At 43.0% G+C, this 15,613-nt stretch overlaps 1 protein-coding gene and 1 long non-coding RNA gene across 2 annotated transcripts in view; one reads left to right on the forward strand and one right to left on the reverse strand.

The window, feature by feature from the left end:
* LAMB4 (laminin subunit beta 4) overlaps positions 1–15,613 on the forward strand; it is a 66,642-nt gene that overhangs the window by 7,053 nt on the left and 43,976 nt on the right. Inside the window, exons 3-5 of the mRNA XM_081023423.1 lie at positions 3,476–3,594; positions 10,217–10,377; positions 14,958–15,090. Coding sequence (XP_080879549.1) covers positions 3,549–3,594; positions 10,217–10,377; positions 14,958–15,090 — 340 coding nt within the window. The 5' untranslated portion in view covers positions 3,476–3,548. The remainder of the gene's footprint in view (positions 1–3,475; positions 3,595–10,216; positions 10,378–14,957; positions 15,091–15,613) is intronic.
* The window catches only part of LOC308486721, an 80,216-nt gene continuing 66,008 nt past the window's right edge, over positions 1,406–15,613 (reverse strand). Inside the window, exon 3 of the long non-coding RNA XR_013991209.1 lies at positions 1,406–1,709. This is a non-coding gene — a long non-coding RNA (uncharacterized lncRNA). The remainder of the gene's footprint in view (positions 1,710–15,613) is intronic.

Below are 15,613 nucleotides of genomic sequence, written 5' to 3' on the forward strand. Positions count from 1 at the left end.
ATCTATTAGTGCTGTTCTGAAAACCTTAATTCACATGCTTCAATGGCGTTTCCCCCTAATTACTTCTACAACCAAGTGAAAGTAATGACACCTCCCACTTTACCTACAGATGAATCTCATGCGGTCTTCAATACATGCATCTGCTTTTGCCAAAAAAATCCAGGCAGGATAGCTTAACAAATCACCTCTTTGGCAGGTTTTAGACTAGCTCTCATTTTCATCTACACCCAGGTGCCTGAGGGGAAAACACTTTTCTTTCTTTTAGCTCTATCTGAGACTTACGACTTTACTTCCCTGCCTTCATTTTGCCGTACCTGTTTCTACAATCGCTTATAATTCAAAGACCAGGTAAGACATTTTGTAAGCTTCAATGTTCTTCCTGAGTTGCTGGAATATGGGATGTCTGCATTAAGCCAGCTAAGCTAGCTTCTCCTATAAGGAGAGAGAACACTTTAATGACCACCAGCTTGTGCTGTGTTCTAATACAAGAATCTTAATGTCAAATGTCAGCTTAAGATTGCGAGATAGCAGAAACCTATTGTTACAGCTGACATACCAAGCTTTCTAATGTTGCCACGTTGTTCAGTTGTGGTCCTGCACAAAGTGTTGGGTCTTTGGTACTTTGCAACGATACTTCCTTTGGATTTCCAGTTTATGAGGGGAATCTTTGCTATGTTTCAATATTACTAGCCATAAGAGCTGTAAACTTTCTTTAGAAATGGTGCTATGAGGACTCTTCAACCAAAATGATTCAAAACTTAATATTGTAGAGCAGGTGTCTTCAACCTTTTCAGACCCAGAACCCACTTTAAACCCAAACATGCATTTGGGGACCCGTTTCTTAAACTTTTACCATATATTTGAATGGTGAGTAGTGGTTCCGTTGTGATCCACTTTGCATCAGACAAGATCCACTTGTGGGTTCTGGCCCACCACTTGAAGACCAGTGTTGTAGAGATCTCATTATTTTGTCGAATGTAATTTTGCCATTAGTGCTCAGTGGTTCTGTGATAGTGAAAAGTCTAGTATAACGTTCTCATGTTTTCTGTTAATAATTTTCCTCCCACCACAAAAATAAAATAAAAGAAACATTGGAAGAAAGTATTATATTATTAGCACCCATCCTGTGCACTTATCTGAGCAAGGATGCTCCTTTCTGAATCAATTGGAATCAATTCCTCATCTTAGCAAAAAAAATTCATAGTTACTTTCTTGTGATGGTCCTTATTTCTTTCCACTGAAAAATACAACATGTTTCCTGGAAGAATCTTTTGCTTCCTTTTGAACAAAGTTAACATGTTTATTAATGTGCCAGGAACTCCCAAGAGCTACATATAAACTTGCAGAAGAAGCTGGAGTTCAGTTAGAAATGCCTTTATCTATCACATGCGACTTTGACGGTTCATTTTTCATATCCTACATCCTTGCATATTTTAGTATAACCATTCAAATCAATTTTCCACTTTTACATCCATCAAGAATTCTTTTCTCTGTTGAATTTATCTTAATGCTGCCAGCGTTTTCAGCTGTACACAGTCATTTTCCATATACTCAATAAATGTTTTCCAATCTTCTTTAAATGTATGTTCTTCTTGCTCTCTTCTTCTATATGTTAAATCTGCAAGTTGTGCATATTCTGTCAACTTCAGTTGCTAGTGCTCTTTAGTTGGGACCTCGCTCACTTTCCAGATCCTTGAACACTTTCATGCCTGGAATGGGATGATTTTCTAGTAAGATTAAATAATAAGACTATTTTATGATTAAATTTAAGAGATCTGCATGTTGAAAGAACTAGCCTCTTCCTTGGGTTCACTGTTATATTTGTAAATGGCGATACAAGTGATTTGGTGTCATTGTGTGAAATGTCATGTGACACGCCACCAATGGCCACGGCATCCACTAGTCATGTGCCTAATGGGTGTTGCCTAGGGAGCTGTGACCTACAGCAGGGCCTTCTCTGTGGTGGGATCCCAATGATGGAACTTTCTCCCTGGTGAGCTGTGTTTGTCCCCATCTCAATCATCTGAAGACATTTCTGTTCACATTTGGTGCTGAAAGGCAATGGGTTTCCTGCTAGCTTAGAACCATTGTGCTTGGATATATTGCTGTGTTAAAATGTGTTTTTAAGCGTTTTAAAGTTTCGTAATGCTTTTAATTGGGTTGGATGGCAAGCCGTGGGCTTAGGAAGGGTGGGGCAGACATTTAAGTAATTATAATGTAGCAGCTTCATAAAAGTTTCAGGGATAACTCCCGGACCACATGGCTCAATGTTTGTGTGTGCAGAAGAAATTCCTTTCCAACAGTGCAGAAATCCATCTATGCCCATGCAATATAAACCTCTATGGGAGAAAAAGCAGGGACAGTATGGAAACTAAACATGATGTCAAATTCATATTTACATCTTTTTAGATGTGTTGTTATTATTACTTCTTTTTATTTATTTCCTGTAATTTATACACCGCTTGATTTTAGAAAAAAATCAAAGCACATGACAAAAGATTTTGCAGGCACAAAATCAATGTATTAACCCAGCTCCTTTCTCTTACACTTTCCTGGGAGTAAGCTACATTAAACTCAGTGGGGCTGACTGTTGAGCAGCAGTTTAGCTAGGTACTTAAAAGATTTGGGGCATAAACATAAATCTGCATAAAATTATCTATACAGTCCTACGGGACCACCTCTCCTGGTATGCCCCACGGAGGACCTTAAGGTCCATAAATAGCAACACCCTAGAGGTCCCGGGCCCTAAGGAAGTTAGATTAGCCTCAACCAGAGCCAGGGCCTTTTCAACACTGGCTCCGACCTGGTGGAACGCTCTGTCTCATGAGACCAGGGCCCTGCAGGATCTGATTTCTTTCCTCAGTGCCTGTAAGACAGAGTTGTTCCACCTGGCCTTTGTCTTAGAATCAGTTTGATTCCCTCCCCCTCTTTCTTTTTCCTTTCTCCTCCTGTGAAGAGGCTGCATCCTAATGTTTTAATGTTGTATCTTAATCTTTTAAATTGTATTTTAATCAACTTGTTTTTATTATTGGTTGTTAGCCGCCGTGAGCCCGGTTTTGGCTGGGGAGGGCGGGGTATAAATAAAAAATTATCATTATTATTATTATATGTACATTTATACATTTGCTATCATTTAAAACAGAAATAATAATTACTGTCATTTAAACAGCTGCTAACTCCCAGTTTGAGGACCCTGGTCCTCTCCCCAGCCCCAAGCAATTTTTTTCTGGTCCTCCAAGAGCCTACCAATTTCGATAATAGCAGTAAAAAGAGGTTGGGGGAATTAAAATGGAACTGGGATGGAACAGAACTCGGTTCTGGCACTTCTCAGGTGGGCACCATTGCCATTCTGAGAGAACAAGGGAGGCATTCATGGTGAGTTCCGGCACCTCTTTTTCTAGAAAAGCAGTGCTGATTTTGAACGCATGAAAATAATGTTGGGAAGCCTTAAACATACTAATGTTTTCCATTGCAGGTCCCACCACCGATGCTCAGGCAAAGGGGGACGTCACAAGGACAACGGCCAGTTTTTAGTCTAGATCTGAAAGATGCCCACCAAGAAATGGCTTCCGCTGGCCATCCTTTTCAAGCTCAGTAAGTTCAAGGACTTTAAATACGCTCCGTCATTTCCCTTGTTATCTCTCCATTTGCAGCTCCTTCGGAACGCGGGTGACCAGCCCGCAGCATGGATGCCACTAGTCAGTCAGTCAGTTTTATTGCACATAGCCAAAGGCTGCCGCAATGTACACAGAATCATTCAACAATTAAAATAAAATATGCTGGATTAATACAAAAAACTTAAAACATTTATATTATCAAGACATTACCTACTCTAAACAGAGCTATAGTAAAGGTAAAGGGACCCCTGACCATTAGGTCCAGTCGTGACCGACTCTGGGGTTGCGGCGCTCATCTCGCTTTATTGGTCGAGGGAGCCAGTGTACAGCTTCCGGGTCATGTGGCCAGCATGACTAAGCTGCTTCTGGCGAAACAGAGCAGCACACGGAAACGCCGTTTACCTTCTCGCCGGAGCGGTACCTATTTATCTACTTGCACTTTGACGTGCTTTAGAACTGCTAGGTGGGCAGGAGCTGGGACCGAGCAACGGGAGCTCACCCCGTCACGGGGATTCGAACCGCCAACCTTCTGATCAGCAAGCCCTAGGCTCTGTGGTTTAACCCACAGCACCAAGCGCGTCCCAAACAGAGCTATAAAAGTACCTTAATATACAGAGACATTAATTGTCACATGGCCACTAATATATTAAAAAATAATGTTAATTAATACAATGTGCAATTATATTCAGAGTTTGGTGATAAAGATAGAATATAGCTTGATGTAGATAGGTTCAAATAAATTCATCTCCTTTACAGTTGGTGGCTACCTTGGCTATATAATTTGCTCTAATTTTCCTAGCGGCAGTTGCAAAGAGTGCTACACACCAGGTCACATACTTATCTGTGTCTGCGAGGAGATATAAAATCATCCCAGCGCTTGAGCCACTGCTGTTTACCAGGAAGTCACCTCCCTGCCACTTTGCCCCTGCCCCTCTCCTTCCTGGTAAGCAGCAGCAGCAGCGACTCAGACACTGGGAGGTCAGGTGAGCACTGATTCCCCCACCGTGCTGTAACCTATTGATGGCTGCCACAACAGACATGGGGAGCAGGGCTTTGTGGCACAACTGAACAGGGTCAGGAGAACAGGACCCGGCTATGCTGTGCTCTTGCCTGCCTATCCCACACTGTGTCATTGCCCGTTCCCTGACGCAGAAGCCCAGATAACCTCCATACTTTGGTCCTGTGGCACACACTTACCCAAAATGGTACTGTTCACTACTCACTTTCGGATCTTACTATGTAGTTTCTTTTTGTCAATCCTCTATTAGTTTTTCCAGAAAACAATTTTTCAGACTGGTTATGGATCCTTTTTTTCAAGCCCTAGAGGTCTGCAGCCAAAGATTTGGCTGCTTATTTCAGTCTCCTCTCACCTCGTACAGTGGTACCTCGGGTTAAGTATTTAATTCGTTCCAGAGATCCGTTCTTAACCTGAAACTGTTCTTAACCTGAAGCACCACTTTAGCTAATGGGGCCTCCTGCTGCTGCCGCACTGCCGGAGCACGATTTCTGTTCTAACCCTGAAGCAAAGTTCTTAACCCAAGGTACTATTTCTGGGTTAGCAGAGTCTGTAACCTGAAGCGTCTGTAACCTGAGGTACCACTATACTGCTTTCTTGGTATTCGTGTCCCCTCAGCTTCCTTGCATAGTTTACTTGCCTCTCAAGTGATCCCTGGGTCTGGAATGAGGGTCGGGCATTGCCTTCGCTTCAACTATGTTCTTTGTCCTATGCTAGGGATGGGCAAATCTATCCAGTTTCTCTCAGTTCTTCTTTTTTCCCCGATTTTAAATTTAGTTCTCCACATTTCCTCATCTGTTTGCTATTTAAAAAAGAGAGGAAGTGAAGAAAAAGTCATCAAGAGATTTAATGAGCATTTTAGTGCAAATGTCTCCTAAAATGCACATTTTTCTATGAAACTTTGCCTAATATACACATTTTTTTGCATTCCAGCTTTCCTTAATATGATGCATCATATGTTATTTTCACAAATAGATGCTTTTTGTATACACTTTACCCCAGTACAGTGGTACCTCGGGTTACAAATGCTTCGGGTTACAAACGCTTCAGGTTACAGACTCCGCTTAATGCGGAAGTAGTACCTCAGGTTAAGAACTTTGCTTCAGGATGAGAACAGAAATCATGCGGTGGTGGCACGGCAGCAGCGGGAGGCCCCATTAGCTAAAGTGGTACCTCAGGTTAAGAACAGTTTCAGGTTAAGAACGGACCTCCGGAATGAATTAAGTTCTTAACCTGAGGTACCACTGTATATGAGTTTTTGTACAAATTAATTGGCTGGAGAATTGCATTGCAAAATTCAAAGATGTGTGGATTTCAAAAGATAGTTCTGCTTTAGTTAACATATTGTTTTGGAAGGTGCAAATTACCGGTAGGTAGGTTTGCCTTGCGGGACGCGGGTGGCGCTGTGGGTTAAACCACAGAGCCTAGGACTTGCCGATTAGAAGGTCGGCGGTTCGAATCCCCGCGACGGGGTGAGCTCCCATTGCTTGGTCCCTGCTCCTGCCAACCTAGCAGTTTGAAAGCACGTCAAAGTGCAAGTAGATAAATAGGTACTGCTCTGGCGGGAAGGTAAACGGCGTTCGCCAGAAGTGGCTTAGTCATGCTGGCCACATGACCCGGAAGCTGTACACCGGCTCCCTTGGCCAATAAAGCGAGATGAGCGCTGCAACCCCAGAGTCGGTCACGACTGGACTTAATGGTCAGGGGTCCCTTTACCTTTACCTTAGGTTTGCCTTGAAATGCAAGCTGCATAAAATTTCTCTCCTAGCTCTGCATAGAACTGAGCCAGCTTCTGTCTTGCTCCGTTCATCCCTTCCATTCCATACCCTGGGTTTCATTTCTTGTTATATAGTATGTGTAGCAGAATCCTTTTTCAGAAAGAATATTAATGTTTAGGGGCTGCCCACTGTATTGTTTCAGTTCTGTTGCATCTATCCTCTTTGCAGTAATAATATCCTTGTGCTAAAAAATTGAGCAACTATTGTGAGACAGATGAGGCTGCCTGGCATTAGAACTGGCCTTAGATGGATAAAAAGCAGGAAAGTGGACTTGCGTCCCAGATAGACATGCAATGGGAAAGAGTGTTGACTTTTAGAAGTGTGTCTTGAGAAGTAAACAAAATAATTGGCAGCTTCCGTGCTTATCTCATCATAAGCGTGGAGCAGGTGTTTCTAAAACTGTATGAACAACATCTCGTTGCAACCTGTACAAACTTCTAAGACACTCACATGCCCCATCATAACAAGTTGAGCCAAGAAGCACTAAGAAGAAGAAGTCTGTAAGGGCCCCAGACCTGTTCAGTGTTTCAGCTGAGAACATGTTTCAACAAGCAAAATCCCTGAAAGGAAAGTTAGCTCAGTGGAAGAAAAATGCTCAAAGTCATTTCAGGCAAGGTCTTTGTCCAAAGCAACTAGATTCCATTTTTCTGGGCTCTCCCAACTTCAATCTGTGTTTGGAAAATGTGGCTATTTATGGGGTTCAGTTAGAACCGGTTGAAGCCTTAGGAATGGTGGGCTTGCCGTCAAGTTGTTGTCATGCCATTTATTACATTTCACATCTCCGGAAATCTAACGGTTGAGGTTTGTTTATTCTCCTCCTCGTTGAAGATCAGAGCCCAGACTTCATTGTAGACTTCACACTGCCCATTAGCTGGGGATGTTTTGAAGTTGAAGGATAACAACATCTGAAGGGCTACAGGTTCTTCATCCCTGTCCTACATAATGACAAATCAGGCATGGGTGCAGGTTTTTTTTAGAAAGATCAGAAGGCAGAGGGTACCACATACTTGCATGTTTTAGCTACCTTTTTTTTTTTTAAAGATATTTATTAGAGTTTAAGTATTACGAAAAGAAAAGAAAAAAGAGAAATACATGCAATGAACAGTTACAAAGCCTCAAAGACAAAGGAAAATACAATAAAACAAAACATCAACAGTACATCAAAACATTAAAAAAAGAGAAAAAACCGAAACATTAAAAAAAACCACAAACCTTTAAAAAAATAGAAGGGGGAAAAAAGCAAAAAAAAAGCAAAAAAGAAACCCCGTATTTTCATATCCATCTCTTTCATTTGCTTATTTCCTCGACTTCCTCACACCTCCTTTTTTGTATTCTAGTTCAATTAATTGTTCCAGCAAGTCCTTTCCCTCTTTCTCAAATTTAGTTCCATAATTTATCTTAACGCAATTTAGCCTTAAATTTACACCTTTACCCAATGTCAATCTATTCATACTTAATTCTTTATAATATTTCTGCTAAAGTCATATAACTTCTTTCCAGCATCCTTCTAACATTCATTAATTTTACAATATTTCTGTAAATATACTTTAAATTTTTTCCAATCTTCTTCCACCGACTCTTCTCCCTGGTCTCGGATTCTGCCAGTCATTTCCACCAATTCCATGTAGTCCATCAGCTTCATCTGCCATTCTTCCCTGGTAGGTAGATCTTGTGCCTTCCAGTGCTTTGCGATAAGTATTCTTGCTGCTGTTGTGGCATACATGAAAAAAACTCTATCCTTCTTTGGCACCAATTGGCCCACCATGCCCAGGAGAAAGGCCTCTGGTTTCTTAAGAAAGGTATATTTAAATACCTTTTTCATTTCATTATAGATCATCTCCCAGAAGGCCTTAATCTTTGGGCACGTCCACCAAAGGTGAAAGAATGTACCTTCAGTTTCATTACATTTCCAACATTTATTATCGGGCAAATGATAAATTTTTGCAAGCTTGACTGGTGTTATGTACCACCTGTAAATCATTTTCATTAAATTCTCTTTTAAGGCATTACATGCCGTAAACTTCATGCCAGTGGTCCATAACTGTCCCCAGTCAGCCATCATAATATTATGTCCAACATCTTGTGCCCATTTAATCATAGCAGATTTCACCATTTCATCTTGAGTGTTCCATTTCAACAGCAAGTTATAGCACGTTTTAGCTACCTTATAGGGAAGACCGTATCAGATTAATTCCATGCACATTTGTTTGTTTGTTTGTTTGTTTTATACCTCACCTTTCTCCCAGTGCAGGACCCAAGATGGCTCACAGCATGAGCTAAGCACTTCCCCCCTCCAAAAATTAGGGGAAATATGTGTGCGTCTTATGGAGTGAATGCAGGCTCCATGGCTTCAGTGATAGCAACGCGAAGCCTCCGAAGCGCAGTGGGAGTGCTCCCGCCGCGCTCCGGAGGCTTCACGTTGCTCTCCCTCTTGCTCTCCTGGCTTCACTTCGCTGGAGAGACACTGCGCAGCTTTCCCTCTCTGCGCAGCGCCCCTTCAGCGAAGCAGGAGGAGAAGTGGAAGGGGCTCCGTTTCTCCTCCTGCTTCGCTGAAGGGGGCTGCGCAGAGAGGGAGAGAATTTGTTTTTCTTGTTCTCCTCCTCTAAAACAAGGTGCGTCCTATGGTCGGGTGCATCCTATAGAGCGAACAATACGGTACCTATCAGTTATACATATTAAAGCACATGTAAAGTACTAAACTGTAGCTTATTCCTGTATTTTTCCATCTATAAGATACCCCCATGTATAAGACACCCCCCCAATTTTGGGGGACTCAATTTTAAGAAAATGAGGGGAGATGGCCCAAAGTTGTTGAGCTTCTTCCCCCATGTAGCTGCGGGCAGGAAACACTCCCTAGATCGTTTCCTGCTCACTGCAGCATTGGGGGAAGTTGCGTTCCTGCCAACTGGCTGGCTGGCAGGGGTACCGCTTCTCCCCCCCATTCCACGATCCGTGTATTGGACGACCCCAGTTTTTTGACATGATTTTTGGTCAAAAGACTTCGTCTAATACACAGAAAAATACGGTATTTCTCTCCATATGAGACTGAACGTTTGAGTTTTGTTTGGAGATAATAAAAAAAATTCCTAGTGCCCTTCACAGATTGCTGAAGGCTAAAAAGAAGCACACTAAATGTGTTTGGCACCTCCCCACACAAAAAGACCCCTCGAGATTTCATAGAATCATAAAGTTGGAAGGGACGCACAAGGGTAATCTAGTCAAAATGCCTGCAATGCAGGAATCTCAGCTAAAGCATCCATGACAGTTGACCATTCAACCTCTGCTTAAAAACCTCCAAGGAAGGAAAGTCCACAACCTCCTGAGGGAGAACGTTCCACTGTCGAACAGCTCTTACTATCAGAAAGTTCTTCCTTTTCATTTTCCATTTTTTTTATTTTGACAAAGTAATAAGAATAAATAAAAAAGAATAAAATGTGTACCCCACTCCCAAGGCCCTTCCACTGTAACTATCCAACCTCCTGAAATTTCAACACCTCTTTGAAAGTGCTTTAAAGCTATCCTGGGTGTGCAGACTTTGATCTTCTTATTTCTTTGAGATTCCAACGCGGAGACCAAGAGCTATCAGACTGATGATCTTATTTCCCATAGCCTAAAGCCATGTGCTTTGAAAGGTGGATTCTCAACAGCTGCACACAAGAAGCTCCTTGACGGCCAGAGGTTGCCCGGAGAGGAAACTATCATAAAGACGTGTGGCAGCCTGGCAAGCTCCTGCCTTCGCTCCTTGTTGTCACATAAGTGCCAGTCCAAATAACATTTACTATGCTTCATCTTTCTTTTGTGGACAGCCCTGCTGATAGACTTCCTGCTTGGCCAGAATCCCTGTGAAAATGGTTTCTGTCACCAGCCTGTTGGAGATCTACTTGTGGGTCGCGGTGACAGCCTAACAGCTTCATCCACATGTGGACTGTTTGAGCCTCAAAAATACTGCATTATCGGCTACCTGGAGGTGAGTTTATTTTATATATCGCTCCAATGTTTAAATGTGAAATAGCCCTAGAGCAGGCTTCCTCAACCTCGGCCCTCCAGGTGTTTTGAGACTACAATTCCCATCATCCCTGACCACTGGTCCTAGCTAGGGATCATGGGAGTTGTAGGCCAAAAACATCTGGAGGGCCGAGTTTGAGGAAGTCTGCCCTAGAGAGTCTGTAACATCCAGCCAGAGTCCTCTTCCAGTTTACGCCTTCTTTAAACCGGCTTTCTAAGAGCATGTGGGGAGCTTCTTGAGTTTGATTGGGAAAATGCTCACTGCTTCCACAACCTGCCTGACAACCTGTCTTGTCTTGTCCGGTTTGTTTCGATGCTTTGTTGGCCTGGATGGAGAATGGTGTGTGTGTGTGTGTGTGTGTGTGTGAATCTTTGTGCGGCTTGGATGTATCTGTTCGTGCAGAGGAGTCACCCAGTTTTGCATCTGAGCCCCTCCCCATCCCCCAGCGCCATGTGTCCTGCTGTTCCAAAGACTACCTACGATGACATTGCGGCTCACTGGCTGAAAACTGTCCCCGGTCTCAGCTGCACAGCAAATGATTTTTGGAAGGGGGAAGCTTTTCTAAAGTGAGTTTGATTGGGAAAATGCTCACTGCTTCCACAACCTGCCTGACAACCTGTCTTGTCTTGTCCAGTTTGTTTCGATGCTTTGTTGAAATCCCTATTTATTTTTGCATTATTCAGAAGTACACAACGTTGTGACCAAAAACTGCTGAAGTGGTTTGGAATAAATACTTGCAGAGTTTTCTTCGAAGTGAAATGCTCCATCTACAGCGCTGAACTTGCATATGTATTAGAGCTTCTGGATCAGGGGTGTTGGAAATTTATAATTTCTGCTAGATTAAAACCATGTATTGATTCCCCCCCCCCCTTCAGCGTGGTTAAAAGAGCAAAAGAAAACAAAGCATTTGCAGGAGGACTTGCGAGCTCAGGAATCAATGCTACCTGGTAAACTTTGCTAAGCAGGCATGCAGATGCTTGTCACATTACCTTTTGCTTAGAAAGGAGGTAGCACCAGGTAATACCTGTCTATGCACACCTGGAGGGACTCCACCTTTTGCAAATGCTCATTTGGTGTCTCAGTCCTATAAATAGGCCTGAAAACCGAATGGTGCTAAAAATGCAAGAGGCAGTTGCAATACGTCTCATGCCCGGGTTGTGCCTACAGTACTCGTGGCTGTGTGCTAATGTTTGTTTTCGAGGCACTGAGTTTTATGTCCACACAGAACACAACAGCCCATGGGAACATATGCTGTGCACACATATTACCTAAATTAACCTGAGAAGGGAGGCTGGGGGAAGAGCACCAATAGCTCTTTGAAGTGTGATTTCCTCCCCTAATGATCATTAGTAGCAAACCTACTAATGATCAATTCATTGGACGACTGTCAGTATATTTGCTGTCAGATACTGCGATGTCTCAAGTGCGGCCAATTTAACTGATGGGCGGTAGGCTCAGAACAGAGGAAACGTCGTACTATTTCATGCTAGTATATCATTAACATATAGAATTTACTACTGCAAGATGTGGAGATGGCCAGTAGCTTACACAGCTTTTAAAAAGGGCTAGATAAATTCATTGCAGGGAAGACTTTCGTGGACTGTTAGTCATGGACCTTTTCTGATAGGAGATGGAGTCTAGCAATAGCCAATAGTTCCCCATCCCTGGTTTAGACAGAAGAACCGAAACTAAGGCTGAATTTAAATTAATGCACCTGAGGCCTGAATAAGGGTGACCATACTTAGAGTTAGCCAAACTGCCAGATATAATAAGACAAAAACCAAAAAGTGTAGTGAAAAAGGAATGGGAGTGCCTAAACGAATGCCTTAAAAGACAAGGTTCGAGGACAGAAATCTGGCTGAGTCTGCAATAACCTTGTGAAGTGAGAGGATAAGAAAGAGGGATATATATTTAGAGGCTAGGATCGAGATGATAAGGAAAACAGGAAGATACAATGAGAGGTAAAGGAAGGTGGAAGCCAACGTTTGTTTTCCTTTCTAGTGTTTATACTATTAATTTGTAAGATTTGGATTTGTTTTTCATATGTTTGTTTTTGTGTATTGTTGTTTTTCGTTTTTTGTTTTCTGTTGTGTGGAAAATACTAATAAAATTTACTTTGAAATAATAATAATAATAAGAGTGACCAGTTGCAAAAGAGGACAGGATTCCTGCACTCTTAATATCTGTGCTGAAGCAGTTATTTAAGCAGGTGTGGGTTGCTCACCTCTTTTGTATCTAGCCAGCCTAGGCCTGACACACCCGAACAAACTGTTGAATACTTTGATTATATGCAAACCTTGAAATATATTCACTGGGCTCCGAAGCTCCATACAGCAGGGATAGGGCAATTTGGCACCCGCCAGGTGTTTTGGACTACAATTCCCATCAGCCCCTGTTAGCATGGCCAGCGGCCAGGAATGATGGGGATTGTAGTCCATGGCATCTGGAGGGCACCATGTTGGCTTCCCCTGCCATAAAGGCTCCACGGACGACGCAGGATCCTATATAGTCCTTTCCCTTTAATGCCGGATAATTTTCAGCGTAATCATGAAAACCACTAAATCAGAACCATACTCGTAAATATGTTATTGGTGCTTGCATGATTAAAACAATTATCTAGGAGGCATTTTGACAATCAAAGCCTAAACTTGTTAAAGAGGCTTTCCGCCCATTCATCCCTGAATAATCCATACATTTAAATTTTGCTGCATCACATTAATCATCCTTGAATGCTTTTAATTTGTCATAAAGGAATTTCTTCCCTAAACTCTGCCTGACTTCAAGGCAAGTGGCTTCCTACGCGGTCCGACACTCAATCATTTGTCACCACTTTAAACTTTTAACTCTTTCCAAGAAAAGAGAGAGAGAAAAAGTTGAGATAAGAATAGTTGATCTTATGACATATCCTTAGGTCTCCTGTTTGGACTAGGAGCACTGAAGGATTGTTGTTTTTTAATCATCCTCAGCTACAGTACAGTGGTACCTCGGGTTACATACGCTTCAGGTTACATACGCTTCAGGTTACAGACTCCGCTAACCCAGAAATAGTACCTCGGGTTAAGAACTTTGCTTCAGGATGAGAACAGAAATCATGCTCCAGCGGCAGCAGGAGGCCCCATTAGCTAAAGTGATTCCTCAGGTTAAAAATGGTTTCAGGTTAAGAACGGACCTCCGGAACGAATTAAGTACTTAACCTGAGGTACCACTGTATAGGCATCTCCCCTGCCCCTTTCAATATAACAAGTTGTAATCAAGGCTCAGGGACGCGGGTGGCACTGTGAGTTAAACTACAGAGCCTAGGACTTGTCGATCAGAAGGTCGCGGTTCGAATCCCCGCGACGGGGTGAGCTCCCGTTGCTCCGTCCCAGCTCCTGCCAACCTAGCAGTTCAAAAGCACCTCAAAGTGCAAGTAGATAAATAGGTACCGCTCCAGTGGGAAGGTAAATGGCGTTTCCGTGCACTGCTCTGGTTCGCCAGAAGTGGCTTAGTCATGCTGGCCACATGACCCGGAAGCTGTACACCGGCTCCCTCAGCCAATAAAGCAAGACGAGCGCCGCAACCCCAGAGTCGTCCGTGACTGGACCTAACCGTCAGGGGTCCCTTTACCTTTAAATCAGGGCTCAGACTTCCTGTCTGAGGTCAAGTATAACTGAGTCTGTTGCTGTTTGCAGCCTGATCTGATGCATGCTTATTCAGAAATATTAAGCCCTATTGGTTTCAGTGGTCTACACGCTTAAGTAAGTGTGCATAGGACTGTAGCTTTAAGCTTATTCAGTACTAAGCCCCACTGCATACAATGGAACTTTCCCTATAAACTCCAAGCAACACATTTCAGTATTTCCTACACTTTTCAGCAGCAGATAAATATCCCCAGCTAAGCTACTTCCCTCTGTACAGGCCGGTGCACAGAAATCAGTACTGGAGAAAGGAGAATTAGTGAACAAGGACCGGTCTAATCTCTTATCTGGGCTTCAGTGCCCCCTTCTTTCACTGGGGGGGGGGGGTTGTTGGTCAGATTTATCCCTTTCGTTTTTCGAGAAGCCCCATCCACCCCAAACACTTAAAGCAACCTCTTGCCTCTGTTTGCAATCTAGGAAGCCCGCTATGTACGGTCCATCTCCCCATTCCTCCCATCATTGCTCCAAGAATCTCCGATGCTCAGAGCTAACTTAGATGCTTGCCAGTTCTCGGAATAGCATCTCAACAATGTCAGTACAGTGGTGCCTCGGGTTACATACGCTTCAGGTTACAGACTCCGCTAACCCATAAATAGTACCTTGGGTTAAGAACTTTGCTTCAGGATGAGAACAGAAGTCATGCTCCGGCAGCGGGAGGCCCCATTAGCTAAAGTGGTGCTTCAGGTTAAGAACAGTTTCAGGTTAAGAACAGACCTCCAGAACGAATTAAGTACTTAACCCGAGGTACCACTGTAGTTGGCGTTGCTTGCTGTCTGATCCTGTACTGCTGCTTCAGTTGTCCACCGGGCACAAGTTACTGGTAGCCATAATAACCATTCATCTTGCCCACCATTCTTTTTCTAGGATGAGCAGAAATGTTTCACCTGTGATTCCAGATACCCGTATAATCCAGTTTTCCAGGCTGAGAGTCACTTAATTGAAAATGTTATCACAACTTTTGAGCCAGATCGAAAGAAGTGGTGGCAGTCTGAAAACGGTGAGTGGCTTTTCATTCGTGTTCGTTTCTTAGACTCTTTGAATTTACTGTGACCTCCAGCCGCATTATAGAGGGGGGTTCAAAATGGGGGGGGGGTAATATCGTGAACGGATGATTCAGATATTGTAAACAAGTAATTGGAAACAGGTTTTTAAAAACATCTCCCCTCACCACCACCACGGAAAGGGTAAATCTTGATTAAAGCTGAAGGGAGGCTCCCATGTTTATGCTCAAAATGAGTGAATATTAAAAAGAAACCTTGCATACGTGAGCATAAACTCACCATAAACACCTGGCTGGAAACAGCCAGAGGTCATTTCCAGATGACTTGTTTATGGAGCATTCATCCTGATTTGTTTGCACAAAGTTTTACAAGGAGGTTATTCTACATCAGCTGTTTATTGAGCATTTATTCTGAACTTTACCTCAGGATGAGAACAGAAATTGCACAGCGGAGGCGGCAGCAGGAGGCCCCATTAGCTAAAGTGGTACCTCAGGTTAAGAATGGTTTCAGGTTAAGAAT

This window comes from Podarcis pityusensis (assembly GCF_964106645.2).
Source record: "Podarcis pityusensis genome assembly, chromosome: 10".
In the NCBI taxonomy this organism is placed as follows: Eukaryota; Metazoa; Chordata; class Lepidosauria; order Squamata; family Lacertidae; genus Podarcis; species Podarcis pityusensis.